Genomic DNA, 20,597 nt, shown 5'->3' on the forward strand with positions numbered 1-20,597 from the left:
AGGGGGTATCAGCCTAGTTTGGTTAAACTGGGAGAGTACTTCGCATAATGAAAATGACCGAGCGACTGACTGAATAGAGTTTACTTGAATTAACGTTATTTACTTGAGCATGGGGATGATGATAATTTTTATACTTATGAAAGAAGGAGAAGATAGGTAGAGAGAAGCAGAAAGGAAAAAAGAGAAGGGATGAATAAGAGACCAACTGACTGTTTCCCTCATCAGGTTGATGTGACTGTCCACCCAAGCCCCCGAAGTAACCAGTGTGTTTGCTCCTGTGTGGATCCTCTGCCTCTCTATGAGCCGTTATCTTGGTGCTTCCTTGTGCTGACAGGCAAAACATGATCTGCCGTGGCCTGGTACACAGGACCACATACTGACTCTGCTCCTGCCTCTCCAAGTACAGGGCTCAAAAGCACCCGGCATGTGAGCAGGTGGACTTCTGGTCATTAGGCTGTGGTGGGGAATGGGGTCTGCGGATGGTTCCTTCCAAGATGACCATGGCCATGGCTAGACTATGTGATTTGAGAGTTTTGTTGTGTCAACTTTGTCGAGTCGGACCCCACGATTTCCCTCTTCCACCTGTGCTACGGCTGTGTTTCTGAAGGCTGGGCCCATTTAAGATTTAGTTGGTCAAATATTTACTTAGAGCTTCAAAGGCACCAGGCTCTATTATAAGTGTTTCACAAATAATAATGAATTTAATCTTCACGATAACCCTAAGAGGTAGACTGCACACACACACACACACACACACACACACACACATACACACACGCACGCGCGCGCGTGTGCGCGCACACACACACAGAGGCCTTATTACTTTGGCTTAATTTTTAAATGAGAAAACAGAGCCATGGGAATGTAAGTAGCTGTCTAATGACTACTAGTGTACCAGGATGGCCAGCATCCCAACTTAGGGTCCCTAGTTCAGAATCCCAGGATTTGGTCAACAGGCTCTGCTGTCTGTGTTTGCTCTCCTAGAGACTGAGATCTCTGCCAACAGCAGAAGCAAAGCAAAACAAAAAAACAAAAAAAAATAAAAAATCAAAACCAACCCAAACTAACCAACTCTACAATAAATCGGCACCTTCCACAAAGGTGCCTTTGTAAACTTGCTTATCATGTGGTTAGCTGTGTGTTTATGCTAACCCGTCTTGGCAACTGCTTTCAATTAGCCAGTGGCAACACTTGACACGCTCAAATCTGATTCATTCTCAAATCACCTAAAGATTGCTGGAAAGTCTGTTTGGAGCTTGAGTCTTCTGAATTTCTTAGACATGGGTAAATTTGCATTATGTTTCCTGGGGTCTGGAGGAAGCGTGTGGCGAGAATGCTGTTAGGAATGAGCGGGGCTAAAGATACTGTAGACTCTTGACCGACCCCCTATCAGCATCTTCAGGACAGGCACACATGGGGCAGCAGCAACTGGCTCTGCTTACTTGAAAAACGGAATAAGCAGTCTGCCCTTTCCTTGCAGAGATGTTTACTGGCCGTGATGAATTCCAATTGTGCCGGGGACAACTCAGACCTGCAGAACAGCTCAATGCAGATGCATAGACATTGTTAACCAACAAATGAGATCCCCACATCCATTCTGCGCCTCTGTGTGAGGAGAGCGGTCTTGTGCACACACAAAGCCAGCAGCTGTGTTTTTCAAGTGGACTGTTAGAGAACTGGGAATAGGGAGACATAAATTAAGCCATTCTCCTTGGTCCGAGGTTATTAAAAATACGTTCATTTCAGTTGTCCTGACTGCAGATTTTGGAGGATAAAAACACTCCAACTGTCCAGAAAAGCAAGGCAAAGGGGAGGTCAAAGAGGACGCCAGCTTGTCCTCAAGTTCAGAGCCAGTAAGAACTCAGTTATTTGCAACTCAGATAACTGGAACCCTTTACCTAGATGGAATAGAGTTTTAGACATCGTTTCTAGGGAAATGTAAAAGAAACACATACCAGAGCTTTACAGGGAAAAACCAAACCAACTTTCATGATCTGCCTTGCCGCTTCAAGCATCCGTCCCCTTTCCTAAACTCTATGTTTTACTTTGCCTTCTCTGCAAAGAGGACCCAAAGTGAGGCTGACGGTCCCTCTTATCAAGCATTTAACTTCTTAGTGACAAGAGAAAAGAATTAATTATATTTAGGATACACAATGAGTCAGGGATGTCTTGGGAAATGTCTTCAGAAACAGGAGTGTTCTCATTAGTCCTCAGGACTAAGAACATTAGCTGCAGTAGTTTATTCGTGGTTGAGTCCATCACCTTGGCCTTTTATCATACCTTCTCAGCTCCATCAGCTTCTTCCCATTTCCTCCCTGAAGGAGAAAGAGTGTGACTGGGGTCTGACCGTCCAACTGGTCTTGTTCTTGGTGTGGAACAACTTACTGAACTGAGTCTATTTTCTTCCATCTGAAGCATTGATGTGGCTCAGGCTGCTACTCAAGCCCATGTGGCTTATTTCTGGGGGATCCCACAAAGAGGTTATTAATAGGACCTAGGACTTATAAGGTGAGCTGAGGGGTTTCAGCTTCTCACTTATTTGACAAGACCCTGGTTTGACCATCTATCTGCCTGACGAGTGCAAAGTGAGGTAGAAAAGTCTAAAGTTTCATTTTGTGTTCCTTTGCCATGTTTGCTTTCCAACTGGGTCATTCCCAGAGGCCAAGAGACCAGAGCTTAAGAGAGAAGGGCTCGGTTTCTTACTCTGGTCTCATGCAGAGCCAGGATCTAATGCCTATTTAAGGTTTTCATGTGACCAAAAGATTAGCTGCTAAAATCGGTGGTGTTCAAAGTTGTTGCTCCTAATGACTCACAGTGACAAATAGACCCAAGTGGCTGAGAGGCAGCTGAGGTCAGAGGTCCAGCTCAGGTTTTTTGGCTAAAGATTGAATACTCCCTAAAGTTCTATTGTTCAGAGACCATGATAGGGACCTAAGAGGGAAAAACCGTGATTAAGAGGCGAGAAGGAAGGAAGGGTGGATCAATGGGGGAGAATGGGATTAATGAATGTGTGCGTGAGTGAATGGTTGGATGGATAGGTGGGTGGAAGACAGATGAGTGGATGGGTGAGTGCAGTGGATGGATAGGTAGATGGGTGAGACAAAGAAGGATAGAGCATGCGTGGGTGAATGGTTGGCTGCACAGATGAGAGGACGGATGGATGGGTCAGTGGATAGATGGGTGGGTGGAATGAATGGATGGATAAGTGTGTACAGTAGATATTCAAGCTGGTGAGTAACTGGTCTTGATCCAGTCTTTTCTTAATTGCTTCGGCATGCTCACATATCCCCTTGCATTTGCTAAATCAGCAGGCCCTAGTGGTTAGTTTTTATCACCTTAACAAGACCTAGGGTAATCTGAGATGAGGGAACCTCGGTTGAGAAAAGCGCCTTCATCTGATTGGTTCATCGGCAAGCCTGTGAGAGCATTCTCTTGACTAATGATTGGTGTGGGAAGGCCCAGTCCACTCTGGATGGTGTCACCTCTGGGTAGGTGGCCCTGGGTTCTATAAGAAAGCAGGCTGAGCAAGCTATGGGGAGCAAGCCTGTAAGCAGCGTTTTTCCATGGCCTCTGTTTCAGTTCCTGCCTCCAGGTTCCCGCTTTGGCTGTCCACAATGATGGACTGTGATTAGAATGTAAGTCAAATGAACCCTTTCCTCCTCAAGTTGTTTTTGGGTCACGGTGTTTACCGCAGGGGAAAAAAAAATGAAAGGACAAAGAAAAAAACAAAAGCAAAAGCGAAGTAGGACACCAGCCCATCTGGGGAGAGCAGAAAGAATCATTGAAAAGGAAAGAAAGTGAGATGCATAAGAGAGGTGGTCTCCATGTCCCAAAGGATGCTCAGGTTCAAGTCACAAAGTCCAGACTTCGAATTTCTGTTCCATCTTGTGTGAGCACTGAGTGAAGTCTGAGTCTTAAGTCCTCAGTAAAAATTTGGGTGCTACAAATGTAAAGGTCGCAGTGCTAGAAGCAAAGGCAGGGGGCCAGGCAGGAAAGCACACAAAGACACTAAGTGCTCTTCGAAGATAAGATGGCATTTCCACCATCCTGATGACTAAGTGCAATGCCCAGGACGGGGAGGGCCCACATTTCCTGGCTGAGGGATCAGAATTAGATTTGTTTCACAATTAATCGGCCCTCCCCCAAGAAGCTCGCACTATAGGAAGCTATCACAGATGAAGGAACAGGGAAATCAGCAAGAAAACAGAGGTTTTAGGCGAAAGAGTTCCTTGGCTTGATACGTTAGATGGTGCAGCCGGTATGACGGACAGAGAGGAGGACTGGGGGGGAAGGTGTTCCTCAACTTCCTAAATTAAGTACATTTATTGTCCTTTCCCATGGTGGGACACCAGGTTCCAGGTGGGGTGGAGCCTAGCCCTTGCTCCCTCACTTGGCCAGTTCTCTGTGTCTCTCCTGCATTTCTTTTTCTCGAACCCTCCACTGGTTCCCTCTCCTGTCTCTGAATGTGTTTTTGAAAAAGCTTTCTATCCACATTTCCTTGAGACCATTGACAACATTACCCGAGATTTTAAGCAAACAAATAAACTTGACCCAAATCGCTCATTTGCTAATTGTTTCTGCATGCCCAGATATCACCTGGCATTTGCTAAATTAGTAGGCCCAGCTGGAGAGAGCAGGAAGCCGCTCTGAATGGCTTTCTCTTTATTTCCCTTCCTCTCTCTGTTTCTCATTTTTCTCTCCTGTCTTTTCTACTGGATTCTCTCTGTGTCTCCTCTCCCTCTCTGGCTTCTGGTCTGGATCTCTCCTTCCTCTCTCTTCCTCTTCTTCTCTCCCTTCCACTTCATTATTTCATGTTCTTCTGGCTCTAACTCCTATTTTTTTTCTTTGCCCTGACCTGTTTCTTCCCCCTTCTTTTGCCTTCTCATCTGCTTGGTCCCCCAGTCCCTGAAAGTTGCTGCCCACTCTTACAAAGCCTCCTCAGTTCTTTCTCCGTGACCAGGTTTCTTTCCTGTGGTTAGAAAATAGCTCAGGCCTTAACCCATTTCCTCTGGCATATCCAAATTAATTAGGTGAGATCGGGATCACACATTTCAGAATTAGAATAATATTTATCAAACACCCTGGAGAGTGAGGAATGGAAGGCAGAGAGGAACCAGAGCAAAGAGGGAGGTCACTGAGCTGAGGAATGGACAGGACGAGGGGCTTACAGGGCACAGTGCTCAGATCTTCTCCATTGGAGAACAGGGCAATGGGAAAGGCTGAATTCTAAAGAATGTTAAGGACCCAATAGGGACCAGGAGCTTGGCCATCATTCCCTCATGGAATTGCATGTGGTCAGGGGGTTTATAAAGGGGCTTTGGGAAGCACATATTCTAGCTAATCCACCTGTGGTAGTTTGAATGTGATTGGCCCCCATAATCTCACAGGGAGTGGCACTAATAGGAAGTAGATATGGTCTTGTTAGAGGAAGTGTGTCACTGTGGGGGCAGGTTTTGAGGTTTCTTATGCTCAGGATACCATAGTGTCTCATTCAACTTTCTGTTGCCTGCAAGATGTAGGACTCTCAGCTACCACGTCTCCCTGCCCACCACCATGTTCCCCATCATGATGATATTGGATTGAAGCTCTGAAACTGTAAGCAAACCACCTACTTAAATGTTTTCTTTATAAGAGTTGCTGTGGTCGTGGTGTCTCTTCACAGCAATAGAAACCCTACCTAAGACACCGCCTTTCCTCCTACTGGGATTCCAATCAGCCTAGCCTATCTGACCACAGCCGATCACTCTGGAGCAGTTTCCTATAATCACGTGGTCTAGGTACCAGGGGCCACAGCTCAGCTGTAGCCCAGAGTTCTAACTCATTGTCAAGCAGCTAATCGGACTTCACTCACTTAGATCCACTGATCCTGCTGCTCTTTAGGGAGTTGATCATTAAGCAGGTCTTCTTGGGGAATGGACTTTAGGGGCTCCACAGTTGTAGGAGATGGAAAACCCACTTACATTGCCCCTGTCGACAAAAGTGTGGCATCGGACAGGTTGCCTTACTCCTTTCTGTGCGTGACACCCAGGCAAGTGCTCAGACTTGAGGGACTATGGAGACTCCAAAAGAAAGGACAGTCGCTTTAGAGTCTTCAGACTCTGTATCCCTAGACCTGCTGGCATTCAGTCTTGATGGGATGTTTGTAGAACTAGCCACTTAGTTCACCCAGTTCTGAGCAGATTTCTCTTGGGGGCCCCCACATCACCACTGTTGACTCTTGGTAACTGTCATGGTGGGCTGCCCGTGCTGTCCATTGTAAGATATTGAGCCTCATCTCTGGGTGCCACACAGCAGACACCAGCAGCACTTCCCGCCTTGCTTGTCAGGACAACCAGAATGTCTCCAGGTATGGCCAGCTGCTCCGGGACGGAAAGGTGGGAACAAAATCACTAGACTCTTGAGAGTCACTCATGTAGAGTCAGTCCAGCTGATCATGTGTTTAACCCCATGACTCCATTCTTCCTCCTGGCCATCAGAAAAGTAGACAGGTGTCTCTCTAGGCAAATGGGAAGCAAATCAGTGAGGTGTTTCCTCAGTCCTAGCTTTAATGAGATGTAATTTACCTAATGGAATATTCATCCTTAAATTTTCAAATGTGCAAGATTGTGGTTTGTATACGTTCTATCTTCAGCAGCTGCCCCATTGTTTAAACTTTTTGTATTATGAGCTTTTCCAAAGGAAAGCCCATACCTATAGCAGCCCCCTTTCTCCATAGGTGTATCCAGCCTGCTTCTTTATTTAAATCGAAGCTTCGGGTTGTCTCCTTTCACTTAGGGTGGTGTGTTTTGAGGTACTTGCATGCTATGGTGTCTATCAGTACTCCTTTCCTTTTTATGACCAATTTCTGTTGTGTGAGCACAACACAGTTTGCTTATCCAGTCATGAACCAATGAGCATTTGTCTTGCTCCTGCTCTTTGGCTATTATTCATAATGCCACTAACCTTCTTCAAATACAAGTTCTGTGCAGGTCTGTTTTCATTTCTCCTAGGAGTAGGCTGGGCCACATATTTGCTGTGTTCTTAGCATTTTGGGGACCTGTTAAACCATTTATCAAAGGAGTTGAGCTTTTATATTCCCAGCACAGGAATGTGAAGAAGTCATGGTTGTATCCTCATTGGCACTTGGCATTAACTGCCTGTTTGGTTATGGCTGTCTGCAAAGGTATGCGTAGACACCACAAGGTGACTTTTATGGGCCGTTTCCCTAAGAATCAGTGGTGCCATCACTTTAGAGAAATGCCTGTTTGAATCTTGCAGCCATTTTAAAACCAAGGAGTGTTTTATTGTCAACTTTCAGGGTTCTTTCTGTAGATATATTTTAAAAAATTATTTTATGTGTGTGAATGTTTTCCCCAAATGTATGTGTGCAAATCTTGTGCGTGCCTGATGTCTGCAGAGGACAGAAGGGCATCAGTTGGATCTCCTGAAACTAAGCTTATGGGTGATCTTGAGCCGCTGTGTGGGCGCTGGGGACTGAGCCCGGGTCCTCTACAAGAGCAACAAGTGCTCTTGTCTGTTATCCTCCTATGGGATATGCTTTACGAGTATTTCTCCCATTCTGTGGATTCTGCTAGCTCCTGTGGAGGTTTCCTCTGAGATACTGATGGTTTGAATATCTCCACTTGTCTCCTGTTGCTGTGTTTCTTGTATTCCCATATCACACATAAGAAATCATCACCAAATTAAGAAACTACAATGATTTGCATTTGTATTTTAAGAGTTTATAGTGCTTGGATTAACATTTAGGTATAGGATCCCTTTTAATCGATTTGTATGTATTTGTATTTGTATGTGATGTGGATTAAGATCCCAGCGTGGAAAGCTTGTTGCTCTAGAACAACTTTTTTTGAAAAATGTTCTTTTTTTACTGAATGGAATTTGGCAATTTATTTATTTATTTATTTTAAAAAAGATGTGTTTTTTAATTAGGGCATTCCTGCATGAATTTATGTGCACCATATGCGTGCCCAAGGAGGCCAGAAGAGGACAGTTGGATCCCTTAAAATTGGAGTTACAAATAGCTGTGAGTCACCCAACCTGAGTGCTAGAAACTGAACCTGGCTTCTCTGGAAGAGCACCATGCTCTCTTAACTGCTCAATCTTTTTTCCAGCCCTAACACTTGTCTTTCTTGTTGAAAAGATTTAAGTATAAATGTAGGAGTTTGTCTTGAATCTTCAATTATATTCCTTTGACCTATATGTCTATCATAATTTGTAATCCAGTCTTTTCAACCACAGAAAGGTGATAGGAAGGCGTGTTTAAGAATTAAAAGGGTGAAGGGATGAAGATACAAAACATGGGTGTGCAGTTGTAAAAGATACATGAAAGAATTTAGTTTTAGAATCAGGAAGTAAAGTTTGTCTTTGTATAAACCCTGTATTTCACTGATGGGGAAAAATTGTTAAATTTCTGTGTCAAAGACTAAGATTTATTGGTGATTCATGGCTCAGCAGTGGCAGACCTGGGAATTGGACCTTTCCTGTGACTCTCTCTCTAGGGCTTCTTCCCAGGCCCCGAATGATGTCTCTCTAGCCTGGACCCTGAACTAGTTGAGTTTCCTTCATAGAGCACCTGGCTTCTGTCTTAGCCCTCGCTGCCAGTTCAGCAGAGCGAACAGGGTAGGCGGAGAGTGTCTGCTCCTTCTTGACAGGCTGAGAGAATGGAAAGCCAGCTAGGCGAAAGCATTTGGAAAATGTGAAATTGCTGTATAAGTGCCACTAAATGAGAAGATTGCCAACTTGATGCTCTTCAAGGCAGGTTCACTGGGTCACAGGAACACAGAGGAAAGAAACAACTCACCTTAGACAGATCCATCAAGTGTCGTGGTTGTCACTTTCATGAGGATGGAGCTGTGGAGCTGGACTCGGGGACATGAGAAACCATGGAAAGGGCTGGGGTATCTCAGATGGGAGAGGCTTTGAAGGCACGTGCCTTAGGGAGACCCTGAGAAGGCGGGAGAGTTTGGGCTCTACTTATGCAAAATTGGAGGCATAGGACTTTGCCAGTAACCGGAATGATACTGAATGGGAGTGGCCTGCTGTGGCTTGCCACATGCTCCTCCTGTGCCCTTCCATCATTCCTAAGTGTCTCTTTTTCCCCAGGGCCAGTGGTTATCTCATGCCACATATAAATGAAGGATTCCTGCTTAAAACCTGGTGGCAGAAGGACTTGTCTTAATTTGTGAGTCCCTGGAGGACAGAAGTAGGCATCCCCGCTCCCCCAACTCTGCCATGATTGATGTCTGCTGAGTCCCCACTACATGCCTATTTGGAAGCTGATGCTTGGTGTGTGTCAATAAAGCCAGAGCTCTGATCATCGAGTGTCTGCCCTTGCAGTCTTGCTGTGTGTCGACCCATGTGCACATACCTCCTGCTCTAAACGGCATGTCTGCACCATCCATGCATCCTGACGCTTATCCTGGTTTTTGTTTTGTTTTGTGTTTGATCTATTTCTTTTTCACCTAAGACATGCTTTTCTTCGTCGCAGGAGCTGTAGGCTGCACTTCTGTGAGTCACCAGTTTCTAATATATGCTACATGGCATGTAGTTGGGGACGGAAAGGTTGGACTCCCTGACAGAAAGTAATCTCCTTTTCATTGGAGGAGCAGTAGCTCGGGTCATTCTGAGATACTGAGGATGCTGTTGTGGCATATATGGGTATCAGGAAAACTAGTGTTTCAAAAGGGCTTATTGTTTACAGATGTGGAATAAATTGTAGGAAAAGATACTATGCTCACAGTACTTTAGGGTCATGCCAACCTCTCTCCTCTACCCCTGTAGACCAGCGGCAAATGGAACCATCTTTTGAGTGTTCTTAACCTTATCTCTGGCTCCTTCTACAGGTTTTCAAACATTCAACAGAATGCCTATGGTAGTAAGCTGGCGTCTTGGTGGTTGTGTGCACCCAATCAGCGAGGTTCACTGTGTACTCTCCTTATTTAGGGCTCTGGCTGACATACTAAGACAACAGGGACCAATCCCCATAGCACACTGTGAAAGAGAAACCATCTCGGCCATCGATACCTCTCCCAAAGAGAACACACCGGTCCGATCAACCTCGAAAAACCACTACACCCCTGTGCGCACGGCTAAGCAGACTCCAGGTAAGTGAGAATTGCTCACTTTGAAGTTTTATTGATTCTTTTCTGAGGTTCTAGTGATGTTTCTGCTTTGACTGGGCTGGTCATGGAGCGCTGTGCAGCGCTGGATGTCCTGATAGACAGGACAGGCTTTTGTAAGAGTCTGGGAACTGTCCTCCTGTGAAGGCTTGGTATGCGAGAGATCAGGTCTGGGACAGATGAGGACTGGTGGCCCGTCTGTGATTTTTCCAGTGACTGGTGTGATTCTCTAATGTGAAGTAGAGTTTGGAGCAGCCACGGTGAAGTATGGCTGCCCATTTACCCATGTGACAAGAAGGTTTGGCATTGTCCAGGATGCCAGATACGTAAGAACAAAGGCTGCATTCTGACACAGAAACTGCTCAGCTATTGGAATCCCCAAGAGTCCTTTTTAAGGACTGCTATGGTATATGCATTTTAGGGTGACCCTTTCTTGTGAGATATAGGTTCCCTGGATATAGGATGAAGTGTCTTTTTATATATGTGGGAGCTGGATCTGAGACACCTGAGGGTACCAAAATCTACAGATGCTCAAGCCCCTTATACATAAATGGTCTGGTGCTGGCATAGTGCCACCACACATCCTCCTGTATACTTTAAGTGAGCTCCAGATTCCTGAGAAAATCTACTACACTACCAACATTATGAGACTTACTATGTCATGGACTTTAGGGAATAATGATGAGAAAATGTGTGTTCCTATTCAGTATGGTCCAGTTTGGGGTAATAGCTTTGATGCATGGTTGGATGAATTCTGTTGGGTTGAATCGTGTGGCTGGTTGGATCTGCAGTTGCATGTATAACTTGTAGATGTGGAGGGCTGAATGCGCCTTTGACTTTTTTATTTCATCATTATGATAACACTGTGAAGGAAACTGGGCAAGATTCCCTGTGTAATGGGTGAGTGAATGAAACTCAAGGAAGCTCAGTAACTTGGACAAGATCAATAGGGTATAAGAATAAGAAAACAAACCTGTAAATACCAGTAATATGTTGGGCTGTTGGTCTAAATATTACACAGAGACTTTTATAGGTATGCTATTATCTACTCTTTGTAGCAGTCTTGGAGGTATTTATCTCCCATTTTATATGTGGAATATAATATAAAGGTTAACCAACATTTCCCAGTGTCACATGGTTAGTAAGAGAACACCAGGTTTCAAACTAAGACAAATTGTTTACAGACGTCATTATTGAAAAAAAAAAACCAAACCATTCTATCCTTCCCCAGCTAGGGACAGGGATGTAAAGTATCTGAAGGAACAGTCCCCTTACCAATATGTTGAGAAAGTTATCTCCCTATGGGAATTACCAGCTAGTTTAGTGCTGATCCCACTCCCAGGCACACGATTTCTGCTTTGGTACTTGGATCTGGAATCTTCACATCTGTCTCTTTATCCAGATTTCTGAACTAAGCCTGCAATAAGGACATACAACCACTAGGAGGCAGGCAGTAGGTATGCTCAAATCCTAATTGTAGCTGAGATCAAATTTATTCCATTTACATTTTAATTCTCTTGAATCTATCAAGTTGTTCTTGCCTTTAAGATAATAGTCTTAACTTTTTTAAAAATTCTGATTTATATTTTATGTGTGAGTGCTCTACATGTAAACCTGCTGCCAGAAGAGGGCATCAGATCCTATTAAAGATGGTTGTGAGCCTCCATGTGGTTGCTGGGAATTGAACTCAGGACCTCTGGAGGAGCAGCCAGTGTTCTTAACTGCTGAGTCATCTCTCCAGCCCTTGCCTTAAATCTTTTGAATATCTGACAAAAGCTGGAAATATTCTCTGAATATGTATGTATATGAATGCCACATAGACAATCAGCCAACAGTTTGTGAAGGATTCAAGGGATCCACAGGTCCCTCCAAAGTTAGGAGTCCCTGTTTTACATGTGAAGATGAGTCAATCTGCTGGACAAAAAGCTCCCCAGATGCATTCTCACCTTGAATACCCTAGATCATTAACATGGAACCAGTAGAGGGAATCTTGGCAGAAGCACCTGGATCAGTGGCCATCTACCAGGCTATGTACACGTTAGAAACACCTGCCGATATAGTAAAAATTATGTGGTCCAAGCACCATAAAGTAGGAGGAATTTCTAGAGATGAGGCTGACATTAGTGTATTAGTCTACAGAGTGAGCGGGTGCAGAGTCACTGGTCTGGTTGGATCCTGACCTTTTATGAGCACAGACTCTGAATGTCTCAATTCCCCAGTTGGCTACATGTTGGAATCCTATAGGAAACATTAAGGGAACCCAAGACCCCCTCTCGGATATCATGGCTTAATCAATGTGGAGAGTGTGGTTTGAGAATAGGGGAGGTATTTAAAGCCCCTCCAGTGCAAAGGTTAGAATCAGTTGACTCTGGGGATTGCCCACTGAACACCGTTCCTAACTTTAATGTCCTTGCCAGCTACGAGTATTTTTATTTAGCTGAAGATTCATCATTTGAAGTCAGTCTCTCCCAGGACTGTGGCGACGACTCTGGAATTTCTGGGCACAGAGGCATCAAAGTGTGCCTGATTGTTGATTCTCACCCTTCTGTTCAGTTTTTATTCTGTCTCATTTACTTATTCCACGGGTAGTCTTGGTTTGCCCTTAAGTACCCTTTCCCATTCCTTCTGGGTATATATGTATATATACAGTGAGTTGAGAAGGAAAGGCGCTGCTTACATGACTCAATTCTCTGGTTCAAGAAATCCCTCCTCGCATTTTTCAAATTACAACCCTCCACTTAGCTTTTTGAGATGGGAGTGCCTGGGAAGCATTCTCCGTGGTGAAGCTGAAATGTACAACAAGCGATTTCACAAACAAGCTACATCTTCTGTACTTATATCAAACAGGATGCTTTTCTAAATAGCTGCTGTCCTTTGCCACACACTGTTGCAATTTGAGTCACCATTTCAACAGAACTTTGGGCAAATGTTCAAAGTGGAAATTTACTGTGATATTCCCACTCGTTAGATCAACCGCCCACCGATTGTAGTAAAGTGGCAGAGGTCCTAGGGGGACATTAAGGAGGCGGGCATCAGAGCGTGCAGTGGCTCTGTCACTCAACGTGCCGTCCTGGGATCAGCTGCCTGGGGTCGCCTAGGAATTTGTGAGCCCTGCAGGGTCTGTGGTACCCCAGACTCTCTCAGCTGCAGAACAAGACCCTGTATGTTGACGAAAAAGCTTAGCAATTCGGATTTGAGAAGCAAGGAAAGCGTGGATTTGCTTGGGGCAAACCTTCAGGTATTATGTTTCTGATCATGCCCTTCTGAATCTCCTTATCAGCCACCAGGGCTGCTAGTTCCTGCAGTCTAGGTTGTTCTCAGGGTGCAAGTTAAACCAGGTTGAGCACTCAGACAGACCCTGTCCGTAGCAAACACTCATTACCAACCATGAGGAAGTGTATGCATAGCTCCTGGGAAACAGATTAAATCCATGAAGGAACTGGGGGTAACACGCTGGCATTCTTTTAGGCCAGGTGGAGTCTGTGGGGCTATGTCTGGCATGATCAGGGTTTGGGAAGTTGACGGCTTTGGCTCATTTGGTCTGAGGACTGGAGTGGAGGTCCTTGAGTGATAATGAAATATGTTAACCCATGTAGCATTAAGTATCATGCATTGAGCCCTTGTTATGTACTAAGTACTCTGTTCAGCACTTCAGGCATAACAGAATGGATCCTGTAATATTTTTATGTAACGGAACTTTCTAATCTCCGAGTCTTTTATTGATATTTTCCCCAAGAAACATCTTCTCAGCCTCACAGGGGGCTCCACAATAGGCATTTATTTGGGGCTAAAAAATTAGGGATGCCTCTTTGTCCCCCCACTTTTCAAATCTAATTGCCTATGAAGCCTCACAATTCAATCAGTGGTCCATGGACCAGCAGCAGCTCTCTAATGGGAGCTGGTTTGAATTCCTAATTGTGGCTACACCTTGGAATCATAAAAGGTTTATGAGACTATAATGCCTGGCTTCCATTGTGAACATTCTGCTTTGTGTGCTCTGAGGCACAACCTAAGCACTGATATACTGGTTTTAAAAGTTCCCTACCGTTCACATGATCAAGATGGAGAAGCGAGTTCTGGAGGGAGCCCACCAAATAGCGAGGAAGTCCTTTGAAGTGTGTGGAGTTCAAGGTCCAGACAAAGCCCTGGGATAGGGTTTGGGGATTGATAGAAAATGTTCTCTCATGGTGGATATGGCCAGGAGGTGTGGGTTCAGAAAGGGTTCAGAGGAGAGAGAGGGCAGGTAAAGGTGCATCTGAGAGGATCGTGGTAAGAAAGCAGCACCAGAATTAACAGGAAGACCATACAGAATCTTTCCAAGATCACACTCAGGGTACAGATCCACAGAGGTCAGGACCCTAGAGGCTTGATCTCCATAGAGGGAAGCTGTGGAGGCTGAGTGTGTGTACTTGGCCTGGGCTTCTCCTGAAGAGCTTGTCTTGGGGTATCTGCGGACAGTAGGGCATCCTCCCTGGCCATAGCCTATCTGTCATATTCCAGAATTTTGCTCTCCAACATCTAGGATCAACTGTGGCATCAGCCAGAGGTAGTGCATTTTTATGCTATGTGTCTAAATATGTACTGTGCATTATACAGGAGCGGTCACCTGCCTATTGTCATGGCCACAGCCTTGAATGGTCAACTAGGGGAGCCACAGGGTGTGAGGGTTGATGTCTTAGGGATTGAGATTAAAGACCGAGCAGCTGACAGGGGAATGCTTTGCCATAGCCCTTTGTGGCCTGTCCCACCATCCTTGGGAGCCTGGCATGAGATTCTACTGCCTTCTTGCTTCTCTCCACTGGCTCCACTCCTGCTCACCCCCTTGATTGCCCTTTTATTATCACACATACACACACACACACACACACACACACACACACACACGTGCACACGTCGTGCACGTGTGTGTGTGTGTGTGAGAGAGAGAGAGAGAGAGAAGGAGAGAGAGGGGGGGGGGAGGGAGAGAGAGAGGGAGAGAGAGAGAGAATGAGAGAGAGAGAGAGAGAGAGAGAGAGGGAGAGGGAGAGAGAGAGAGAGGGAGGGAGAGGGAGAGAGAGAGAGGGAGGGAGAGAGAGAGAGAGAGAGAGAGAGAGAGAGAGATTTTATGTATATGCAGGTAAAACACCAGAGGACAATTTATGGTATCATCATTTTCAGCTGCTGTCCATGTATTTTTGTTTGTTTTGTTTTATTGAGAGCATCTTTCACTAGCTTGGAACTCACTGGATAGATTAGGCTGGCCGACCCGCATGCCTCATGGATCTGCCTATCCACCTCCATATCCATTTGTTTATTGTCTATGAGTGCTGAGATGGAGCTCAGGTTCCCACGTTTGCAAAGGCAAGCACTTCACTGACTTCACTGTCTCCCAGGCCCTTGTTCTATATATTCTGACCTCAAGGTATTGTCCCTCTCTGTCGCATGGCCCTGAATTTCCCAGCAGCAGACATTTGGGCAGTGACATCAGCGTTCAGACAGGCCTGTGTGGACTCCTCATCTCTTTACACCGCCTGTTCTACTGTCTGTAGAGAACCTGCCCTGCGTAAGGTCATTTGCATGCTCACTTATTTCTGGCTCCCGTCTTTATCAGGATGTAAGGTGCACCCTGTATAGGCGAGGGCTTTGTTTCTTCGCCATCACTATGGGCTTTTCAGACCAAGACGACCACCAGCAAGCCCCTAGCTGCTTGGTGCCTGTTTGATAGAAACCACAGGCAAAATAATGCGGCCTTTAGTAGGAGGGATCCAAGGAGTAGGATTGGCTGCACACTTCCTGGGTTGCTCTGCTCTCGCTGTGAAGTGCTGTGAATGCCTTTGCTGCTGTGACTGACCTGAAGCTAGTCCCAGGGTACTAGCTGAGTGGAGGGAGGTCTTAGTTTCCGGGACCCGGGCTTGTTTCTTCAGCCCTTTCTCCTGTTGGGGCTGACTCATGGACCGGAGCTTTGCATCTGCGATGAGGCTCAGAGAGGCTGTTACATAGGGCCCTACTCTGCTCACTCTCTACCAAGAGAGACTCCCCATGGAGTTCTGGGACCGGATGCCCCAGAGTCTCTTGTTCGCTCCAGGCTTAGGGATGACTGTGAAGCTAGAAAAATGTGCTATGTTTTAGGACTCTGGGGGAACATCTGGCTATCCTCTACATCCTATCCAGATGAGAGGTAGGATCTTCCCTCTGTTGGTCATCTGGAGGAGCAGAGATGTTTTGTTCTGGAGTGATGGCCTCAGAGAGATTGGGGTGGCTGAGATCGGTTGCCCTGACCTGCTGTTCTGGATCTGTGAGTTAATGGAGGTCCAAGGGGTCACATGGGTGACTGTCAGTATCAGTGGAAATCCCAACATCCAGCATATGAGTGTAGCTTTTGGCATGAAGGGGATGCTAGTCTAAGTATGCTTTGGCCAGCGTGTTGGTCCCAGCAGATGAATCTGGTGAGCACTAAGTATTGAAATGACTCTTTACCTCTTTTTATTTTGCAACTTTTAAAGTGTTCAAACGCATGTGTCGTTTAGTGATTCACATGCTACTCCATCAAACAGAGCTGACATGGAGGTCAGCAGAACCTAGCCTCCACCTGAGTTCAAGTGTCAGTGGCGAACAGAGCAAAGCCTCTCCCACTGCCTGGGAAGAGAGGTAAGGCCAACAGGTCATTCTTTTTCAGAGAGAGAGAGAGACAGAGAGAAAAAGAGAGACAGAGAGAGAGAGACAGAGAGAGAGAGAGAGAGAGAGACAGACAGACAGACAGACAGACAGATAGAGAGAGCGAGCATGCTCACAACACAATCAGGAGAGGTACCAGAGCATTGCTGGGGAGAGGGAGTGGTGTTTGGTACCTGAGGTGGCATTTGAGTTGACTGACAAGGTCTCAGCCATGGAGACATCTGGACCAAGAACATTCCAGGCAGAGGAAGTCGCAGGTACAAAGGACCTGAGACAGAGCTGCCATGAGCAGAGAGCCAGCATGAGCGAAGAATGAATAAAGGTGAAGGCCGTATGCGGGAGCAGACAGGTGAGTTCGCCATCAGGCAGGGCTTAGAGGTCAGCCAAGAGTGTGGCTTCTGTTTCATGTGAGGATTGAGAGGATTGATCTTTCACTATTAGGTGCTGGAAAATGGCTCCATCAGGCATACAAGGTATCTAACCCATCTTTTTTTTTTTTTTTTTTTTTTTTTTTTAGTTCAGGGAAAGAGTTTCCTTTGCTTATCTCCCTTGAGGAGGGCACTTCCCTGCAGAGGGGCCAAAGTGGTACACTAGTATCTATAGTGGAGTTTAAAGTCTTACCCAGTATGTCCAGCCCAGACAGCATCAGCCTAGGCATTGGAACAGGGCCAGCAAGCCTCTGCATAGCTTTAGGGGTAGGGAGTGTCCCTGGGGCTGGTTCCTACAACTGTGCCAGGTCACTCTCTCAGTGACCAACATTCTGCATTCCCACTGTGGTTTCTGATTCTCTGTAGCATCCTGCCCTCTGCTCTGTCTGGAGTATTCTCCTCTTGCCCATTTCCTCAGCTTCACCTCTCCTTCCAGGTATCATCTTAGGACTCTACGTCCCTCTTCTTCCCAATGGCACCTGGGTCCCAGGATCTGACATTGTGGATACCCCAATAGAGTGTGTCAGGTCAGTTCAAATGCAAGCTCTTGTCTTTCTTTAACAGACTACTCTGTGCCTCAGTTTCCTGGTCTGTAAACTGAGACAGTGGAAAACACTCCCCACATGTGTCCTGAGGCTTGAATGTGTTAGTGACTCCTACGACATTTCTCAATGCTCTGGCCTGACTCAGGACTCAACATCCATACGCTGTGTACTGACTGTTCAGGAATGAAGTAGGAGACACATACTCCTACCTTTGTGTCTGAAAACCCACGAGGTCCCCAGGAGCATCAGCAAGTAAACTGAGGAGTCCCGGGATGGTGCTGATGCTATGAGCAAGAGATACATCAGTGCCTATGGAAATGGCTATGTCCTTAGACTGCAGTCAAGAAGTCTCAGGCTCTGAACCAGGGGCGGTGTGTGCCTCTTTTCCTGGCCATGAGTTTCCTTGTACTAATTGCAGACATTCATACTCATGCTTGGCTTGGAAAGCCTGAGGGCTTTCTAAAGCGTCCCCATGGGCTGACTTAATTTCAATCTTAAAAGGACCCTATGATTCAACCACAGCTGTGCCCATTTCACAGGGGATGAAGTGGAGACTTGCCTGTGACCACATAGCCAGGAGGAAGCTGTGCTGTCCTATATAAACACAGACAGACAAACAGACTCAAACAGAACACAAGTTGTAAAGAGTTACAGACAGGGCCCATTCGAGTGGTAGGAAGCTTGTCTTGTGGCTGACCTTCTATACTGATGCTGGTACCCTGGGTATGGGCCTGGGGCTATTGAAAGGACATCAGAGGGGGACTGCTGTTTGCACAGCATAGGGTGGTGTTCTCATTGAGCCCTGAAGCAGCTCCATGAAGGCCTTAAGTAGGTAGAGGAGAGGCCTGAGTTGCTGTCGGTGACCCCAAGCGCTACCTGTGTGCCGGTGCTATGCTGAAGGGTTTCTTGTCAATGCTGTCTTCCTGGGAGATGGGCTGCAAGAGGGCCTCCCATTCATAGGGCCCAGGGTCTGTAGGTTTCAGGATCTAAGCTGAATTTGGGCAGTGATATCTGGAATTCACTCACCTCCAGCCAGACCTCATTATGATCCTGGGGGCTCAGTGAGAACCCAAGTCTCCATTACTGTCCTCACTATGGTGAGCAGAAAAGTGGATTCCTTCATAATTTCATGTTGCCCAGAAACTAAGTCCCAGGTCCCTCTGTGCTTCAATGCCAAGAAGGGAACAGTGTTCTAGTTTGATTCTCTGCTGTGATAAACACCATGACCAAAAATGATTTGAGAGGAGAAAGTTTTATTTGGCTTACAGATTATAGTCCATCATCGAGGGAAGTCAGGGCAAGAACCTGGAGGCAGGAACCAAAGCAGAGGCCATGGAGGAGTGCTGCTTGCTGACTTGTGTCCCTTTCTTTGCTTGGTCGCCCTTCTTATATGATGCAGGCCAAGCTGGCCAGAGGTGGTACCAACCACAGTAGACTGGGCCTTCCCACATCAGTCATAAATCAAAATAATGCCTTACAGACATGCCAACAAGCCAATCTGATGGAGGCAATTCTTGTATTTACGTTTCTTCTTCTCAAGTATGTTAAGTTGACAGCCGAGATTAGCTACCACTAATAGCCGTACCCAGCACAAAGTGACTATGGAACACTGGTGCCCTGAAATGGTGCCTTCCAGCAGCTGACCAGGGCAGCCATGCCCATGTGTCTTCCTATCTTGGGATGATACCCTGCCTAGCTGCTGCACGAACTTGGCCAATTGGCCAGGAGCAAATGTTCGCTAGTCCCCTGATCTTTTTACCAAAGGGTAAGTTGAGCACAGGCAGGCAGAGCTTGTCACTGTGTGACCCCAGGAGAGACGCTGCTCCCAGAGATGTCCAGATGTTCACCTGGACGCAGGTGAATTTAACATATGCTCCATCTCTTCTTTCCCAAACAAAGTATGGGCAAAAGGGCATGTAAGCACCAAGCACCAAGGAAGAGTTAGACTTCTAAGAACCTTCATGAGGTTGGCTAAACCAAGGGGCCAGAAGAATGTGGTGCAGTGATGGGGAGTTGGGAACCCAGGCAAGGAAGCAGGGCAGAGAGGGCACAGGAAGGATGGCAACTGCTGGGACTCAGGAGCTCCTAGTTTGTTTGTACTGATGTAACAGAATGCCTGACACTGAATGGTTTATTGAAAAAAAAAAAAGAGTTTCTTTAGGTCAGTGTTCTGGAGGTTGGGAAGTCCAAGAGAGCAGTGCAAGCATCTTCATGGTCTGATGGGTTCCTGTTGTTGCCTCTACCCATGATAGAAAACCGAAAAATGCATGGATGTGTGTGGAAGAGAAGACAGAACTCATGTGAAAGCTAGCCTGGTCCTACAAGGAACTCATTCGGACATTCAGACCTAGATACCTCCTATTGGGCCTCACCTTATTAATATCTACCCTGGGGAGGTAGAGTTCTAAGACTTGAACTTGGGAGGCATGCTCACAACACAGTGGTCAGTGTTCTTGAGGGCAGGGAGATCCCAGCCTCTAACCCAATGACCTTTAGACGTCGTTCTCTGCCATGCATATCACATACAAAGATAAGGGTATTTGGGACCCAGAGGTGGTGGAGACAGCAGCACCAAACCATCTTCATCCAGGCATGAGTCATGGTATATTGAGCAAGTCTTAGCTCCCGTGGGCACAAGAAGATTCATATCATCCAGTTTTACTTCAGAAGCTTAAATTTAAGACCATCCTCAACCAAGTATGTCATCAGCCATGCTGGTCCCCATTGGAATCATAGGCATTAGCTCAAAGCATTCAGAGGGAGGCTGCTGTGGTCAGGGCGGGCATCATTGCTGTCTTCAATACCACCATCAGCTCCATTCGGAGCAAGAGCCGCAAAAGGACTGAATGGTC

At 46.1% G+C, this 20,597-nt stretch overlaps 1 protein-coding gene across 4 annotated transcripts in view; it reads left to right on the forward strand.

Annotated features, from left to right (window-relative positions):
- The window catches only part of Shisa6 (shisa family member 6), a 304,390-nt gene that overhangs the window by 12,415 nt on the left and 271,378 nt on the right, over nt 1-20,597 (forward strand). For all 4 annotated transcript variants that reach the window (XM_085695113.2, XM_085695114.2, XM_085695115.2 and 1 more), the window contains exon 2: nt 9,943-10,103. In XM_085695113.2, the coding sequence (XP_085551239.2) occupies nt 9,943-10,103 (161 nt within the window). The remainder of the gene's footprint in view (nt 1-9,942; nt 10,104-20,597) is intronic.

The sequence above is a fragment of the Myodes glareolus genome, chromosome 9, assembly GCF_982192425.1.
Source record: "Myodes glareolus chromosome 9, mMyoGla1.1, whole genome shotgun sequence".
In the NCBI taxonomy this organism is placed as follows: domain Eukaryota; kingdom Metazoa; phylum Chordata; class Mammalia; order Rodentia; family Cricetidae; genus Myodes; species Myodes glareolus.